The sequence below is a fragment of the Bison bison genome, unplaced genomic scaffold (genome assembly GCF_000754665.1).
Source record: "Bison bison bison isolate TAMUID 2011002044 unplaced genomic scaffold, Bison_UMD1.0 scf7180017864252, whole genome shotgun sequence".
NCBI classification, from domain to species: domain Eukaryota; kingdom Metazoa; phylum Chordata; class Mammalia; order Artiodactyla; family Bovidae; genus Bison; species Bison bison.
In genome coordinates, this window is record NW_011494824.1 from 2,129,733 (window position 1) to 2,135,922 (window position 6,190).

A 6,190-nucleotide genomic window follows, 5' to 3' on the forward strand; every position below is an offset into this window, starting at 1 on the left:
TGTTTATTTAACTTATATGCAGAGTACATCATGAGAAACGCTGGACTGGAAGAAACACAAGCTAGAATCAAGATTGCCGGGAGAAATATCAATAACCTCAGGTATGCAGATGACACCACCCTTATGGCAGAAAGTGAAGAGGAGCTCAAAAGCCTCTTGATGAAAGTGAAAGTGGAGAGTGAAAAAGTTGGCTTAAAGCTCAACATTCAGAAAACGAAGATCATGGCATTGGGTACCATCACTTCATGGGAAATAGATGGGGAAACAGTGGAAACGGTGTCAGACTTTATTTTTCTGGGCTCCAAAATCACTACAGATGGTGACTGCAGCCATGAAATTAAAAGACGCTTACTCCTTGGAAGGAAAGTTATGACCAACCTAGATAGCATATTCAAAAGCAGAAACAATACTTTGCCAACAAAGGTTCGTCTAGTCAAGGCTGTGGTTTTTCCTGTGGTCATGTATGGATGTGAGAGTTGGACTGTGAAGAAGGCTGAGCACCGAAGGATTGATGCTTTTGAACTGTGGTGTTGGAGAAGACTCTTGAGAGTCCCTTGGACTGCAAGGAGATCCAACCAGTCCATTCTGAAGGAGATCAGCCCTGGGATTTCTTTGGAGGGAATGATGCTGAAGCTGAAACTCCAATACTTTGGCCACTTCATGCAAAGGGTTGACTCATTGGAAAAGACTCTGATGCTGGGAGGGATTGGGGGCAGGAGGAGAAGGGGACGACAGAGGATGAGATGGCTGGATGGCATCACTGACTCGATGGACGTGAGTCTGAGTGATCTCCGGGAGTTGGTGATGGACAGAGAGGCCTGGTGTGCTGTGATTCATGGGGTCGCAAAGAGTCGAACACGACTGAGCAACTGATCTGATCTGATAGCTCTCCCTTATGGTCTTAGAGCTTCTTCATAGTACACGGGTGCTGGGCAGGGCCACCTGGCTGTGAATTCTTACAAGGTCACTACCCATTTACCATGACTTCTGCCCTTGGGACTCTGTTTCCCAGAAAGATTCTTTTGCCCAATTCTCACAAGAGTGATACAGGGTTGGCATTGGCTCTGGGCATACGGTGTTCCCAGATTAATTATTCTAAAATGTACTTACATTTATCATGCGCCTCCCTACGACTGTCCTCTGTTCTCATCTGAATTACCCTCAATGTGGTGTTCTGCTCTTAGCTCTAGCCCTAGTCCTCCTTGTATTTTGTGCTTCAGCCAAGCTGGATCCAGACACACACTGTTCTTTCTGGCTTATCTGCTCATAAGCATATTTGTCTCGCCACTAGGAACACAATGCCTGTCACCCATCTCCACCTAGGGAGCTCTGGAGCTCCCAAGCTATCCCTGCCAGAGATGATGCTTCTCCCACCCCAGCTAACATCATCTCTTCTGAGAACTAACATGATGTGGTTAAAGGTTAAACATAGCCTTGGAGCCAAACATAATCTGTGTGACTCTTCCTAGCCAAGCCCCTTTCTCTTCATCTGTAAAGCACAGAAACACACACCCAACAGAAGCACCTGCTCTGCATTTGCAGAGCCTCTGTGAGCCTGTCCCAGGCCAGCTGCTCCATCGCTGAGGGTTTCTGTCTGCTTCTCCTTCCTTGGAACTCTGTTACTTCCACTCTTATGTACAACCTCTAATTTTATGACTTTTCCCATGCTCTGCTGTTATACCCTATTTGAGCTTCTTTTTCATCTTAATATGAGCTGAAAGGCTTCCCAGGTGGCGCAAGTGTTCTTGCCTGGAAAACTCCATGGACCGAGGAGCCTGGTGGGCTACAGTCCATGGGATCACATAGAGTCAGACACAAATGAAGCGACTTAGCATAATGGGCTGAAAGCTCCCCGACATAGCGGCTGCATCTTGTCCCTTCTAGTCTCCCGATAGTGCCTGCCACAGGTTTTGTACACAGTTTGTACTTCATAAGCATCTGCTGAATGAAGCTGACATTTTAGTCTTCTTCAAAGCTCCCCAAGTGTGTTAGAAAGGTAATCTTACTAGCCTAACCATAGCAGACCCCAAAGGGAACTCTCAGAAAGGTGGGGAAGGAAAAGACATAGGCCTGTTGGGTATATATCAACTACAACAAGTTGATATCTTTAGTGCTGGAGACTAATACTCATATGGAACGCCTGTGGAGCTCTGCTGTGTTATTCATCGTATTTTTCCCTTTTACTAGTATTTGTTCATTTACAAGGAAATGGTGGGTGAGTGTGGATTTTATTTTTTTCCTTCTGTTCATCCTTAAGCTTTTCCATTTTGTTCCCACTGGGTCATCATTTAGATGTCAGATATATGAAATGCCTGAAAGGATTTTGCACTTTCTTATAGAATGGCTCCCATCTATAATGGATACTAGTGAGTGCAAGTTGCCGTTTATCCATTGTCATCGTGGTCAGTGTTATTTATTATACGTTGCTACTCATAAGTGGTTCCCTGGTGGCTCAGATGATAATCTGCCTGCAATGAAAGAGACCCAGATCAATCCCTGAATTGGAAAGATCCCCTGGAAAAGGAAATGGCAACCCATTGCAGTACTCTTGCCTGGAGAATCCCATGGACAGAGGAGCCTGGTAGGCTGCAGTCCGTGGGGTCGTTAGGAGTTGGACACGACTGAGCGACTTCACTTTCACTTTTCACTTTCATGCATTGGAGAAGGAAATGGAAACCCACTCCAGTGTTCTTGCCTGGAGAATCCCAGGGATGGGGGAGCCTGGCGGGCTGCCATCTATGGGGTCGCACAGAGTCGGACACGACTGAAGCAACTTAGCAGCAGCAGCATTAGCAATGAAAGAGATCCAGATCAATCCCTGGATTGGAAAGATCCCCTGGAAAAGGAAATGGGACAGAGGAGCCTGGTGGGCTACAGTCCATAGGGTTGCAAAGAGTCAAACATGACTGAAGTGACTTAGCATGCACGCAAATGTAGAAAAGTATTTTCTTAGGTTTATAACTCTTGATAAGGTGAGAATCTCACACAGGACCTTGAGACACTTTCAAGCCTGTGTTTGGTAATGCCTTGTTCAGACACAGAAAATGAGTCCTCCCCCCCACTTCCTATTCTGAATGATATTTTTCTCTTTCAAGCTACACCCAATGGAAGACATCTCAGTGTCACCCTGGAGTGTGCAGAACTTTGAGAAAACCTGTCACAATGAGAAAACAGTTATAGATTCAATGCAGTGTTACTTCTTTGAACCTCTGCTGTAAATCTGTTGGTTCTATTCAGAAGTCAAATTGCAAAGTGAATCAGTATATATGTAGAGGATTGATCTTCACTTCTCTGGTATAAAGATGCACAAGCAAATTAAACTATTGGGTTTCTAAATTTTGGCCTGGAATAACTTACTCATGTTAGCTTATGGTTGTAACTTTGTTTCTATAATTTCAAATGGGAAAATTGATTACTAAGAAACGAAAGTCTCTTAGAAATATGTCAAGATGAAGTATCAGATTATCTTTTTCCTCAAAATTTCTCAAGACAAGAAAAATAATCAGCGCATCGGCCAAGTTCTGTTCTCCAGAAGGTGAGGAGGAGGGTCAGGGGTCCGATTGAGGTGTAAGAGTGGGATGACAGGGAGCAGACACAGGAGCGAGGTAGTAGCTGTGTGAAGCCTGAGGAATGGACAGGTGAAGAGGAATTCCAGGACATTCTAGTTCAACTCACGCACCACCTCATCAAGAAAACAGGCAGTGAAGTCGCATAATCTTCACCAAGGTTTCTGGAACTGCAGTTGCATTTTATTTGATTTGTCGTTGGGTGTATGTATTAGGCTACAAGGTAACCCAGCTATGTTAGGGTTACAGTAAAAAAAAAAAAGGTGGGGGGGCTCTCAAGGCTTGGATTTGGTGAAGGAAAGAGAAAAGAAAAAAAGGACCTTTGATGGAAAGATTAGAAGCCATGGTAATTCTGAATTTTACATCATAATAGTTAGTCATCTGGAGTCTGAGCAGAACCAAGACATACAAAGGAAAGGAAAAATAGTTACTAAAAAAAACTAGTAACTTCACAAAGTTAAGGAGGTTGAGGTTTCTTTGCTTGAGATAAATGCAAGATTGGAATTTGAGGGACTTTTTATTAAAAAACCTTTGTGCCCAGAAGTATTTGAAGGACAGAAACAACATTATTAGTCTAAGTGAGCTTGGTGTATGTTGACAGAGCTGCGCAAGACACTTTTACTTGCCTTTCTACTCTTTCTCTAACTTCATAACATCACATTGGGCCACGTGTGTCAAACTTAAGATGTCTGCCAAATTTAAGACGCGTAACATGAGCGAAGAATGAATGTCTCTGATAGGCGCTGTGCTTGTTTTCTCTCCTACAGTTATGCAAATGCTCTTCTCGCCATTAAACTGGAAGCCTTATCCCAAGAGCAAGATACCTTAAGCTGGAATGAAATTCAGAATTGTATCGATATGGTTAATATCGAAATTCAAGAAGAGAATGACCGTAAGTATGGAAGAGTTTCCTTCCCTAGTTATGGTGGGAGAATGAGGTAGCTGGACAGCACAGATCTCTAGATCAGGGCTGCCAATCTTTTGCTCATGGAGCCCTATGAGTAAACATTCTTCTTACAGGTATGTATGTATTTATATATAAATGTTATTTCTGTGCTACTATCCCAATTACAAAGCAAACATAAGACATAAAAGAATAGAATAAAATACATGAATACAAGTCCTAACTTTTAAAATTTCCTGGTACTTGAGCTTCCCTGATGGCTCAGCAGGTAAAGAATCTGCCTGCAACGCAGAAAAGCCGCAGGTTTGATCCCTGGCTCAGGAAAATCCCCTGGGGAAGGAAATGGCAGCCCACTCCAGTATTCTTGCCTGGAAAACCACAAGGAAAGAGGAACCTGGTGGGCTACAGTCCAAAGGGTCCCAAAGAGTTGGACATGACTGAGTGACTAAGCACATGCACACTTGAAAAATGACTAAAGAACTCAGTTTTTCTAAGCACTCAACTTTATTTTGACCTTTCATTTGTGTATTATTCTGAAATATGACACATATTTGGAGAAGGCAATGGCAACCCACTCCAGCGTTCTTGCCTGGAGAATCCCAGGGACGGGGGAGCCTGGTGGGCTGCCGTCTATGGAGTCACACAGTTGGACACGACTGAAGCGACTTAGCAGCAGCAGCAGCATGACACATATTCCTGCTCTAAGAAGAAATTACAACACAGTCTAACTATTGTTTATGATCTCAAATCATGGTGATTTGCTGTGTTTCTAGAACTTAGGAGCTCTCAGAATGCTTTGTCCTAGTTTATTTTCATAAGGTTTTACAACCTGAATGTCTCCGTCAACAGATGAATGTATGAAGATGTAGTGTGTGTGCGTGTGTGTGTCTGTGTCTGTGTGATGGAATACTATTCAGCCATAAAAAAGAATAAAATTTTGCCATTTGCAACAATATGGATGGACTAGAAGAGCATTATGCTAACTGAAATGTCATACAGAGAAAGGCAAATACTGTATGAGATCACTAATATGCGGAATCTAAATAATACAACTAGTGAATGTGACAAAAAAGAAGCAGAGTCACAGATCTCTCATGGAACAAACTGGTGGTTACCAGTGGGGAGAGGGAAGGTGGGAGCGGCAAGTGAGAGTACAAACTATTGGGTATAAGATAGGCTTACGGATGTACTTACAACATGGGAAATAAAGCCAATATTTGTATAAAAATGCTTAAGCTCTATGCTTACTCTTTATAAACATAACCAAAGTTTACAATGTTTTGTTCTAGTTTGTTTTGGTTAAGCTCTTAGATCTGGCCTTCTAATACAGTATCTCATTTTGTTATACTACAGTCACTGGAGATAAAACATTTGACTTTGTTCATTGCATTCGCAGAGTCTTCTTCACTTTCTTTATGACTTTCTGTGAGCCCTGTGCCCAGTATCAAGGCCAGGTTTACTTTTTGGCTAAACAACTTCTCGCTCTAGACCTCTCGTAGAAAGCAGGGTCCGAGGGTGCTGCCTGGACGTGGCGTACCGTAGATGCCACTGTTAGACTGATTGCTGAACTTTTTTTCATTTTGTCCTTTTCAAGAGTTGTCTACAGATCTGTTTCCCCTTTTGTGACTGCAGGACTTTCTGCTGCCTCTCTGCATTTGGGGATCCCTGCCATCAGATAGCTGACTCTCTACCCACTTGGATCTTTTCTGGCCTCTTGGCT

At 43.1% G+C, this 6,190-nt stretch overlaps 1 protein-coding gene across 1 annotated transcript in view; it reads left to right on the top strand.

Moving 5' to 3' along the window:
• The window catches only part of IQGAP2 (IQ motif containing GTPase activating protein 2), a 330,456-nt gene that overhangs the window by 225,511 nt on the left and 98,755 nt on the right, over window positions 1-6,190 (top strand). Inside the window, exon 12 of the mRNA XM_010847615.1 lies at window positions 4,334-4,458. Within this exon, the coding sequence (XP_010845917.1) occupies window positions 4,334-4,458 (125 nt within the window). The remainder of the gene's footprint in view (window positions 1-4,333; window positions 4,459-6,190) is intronic.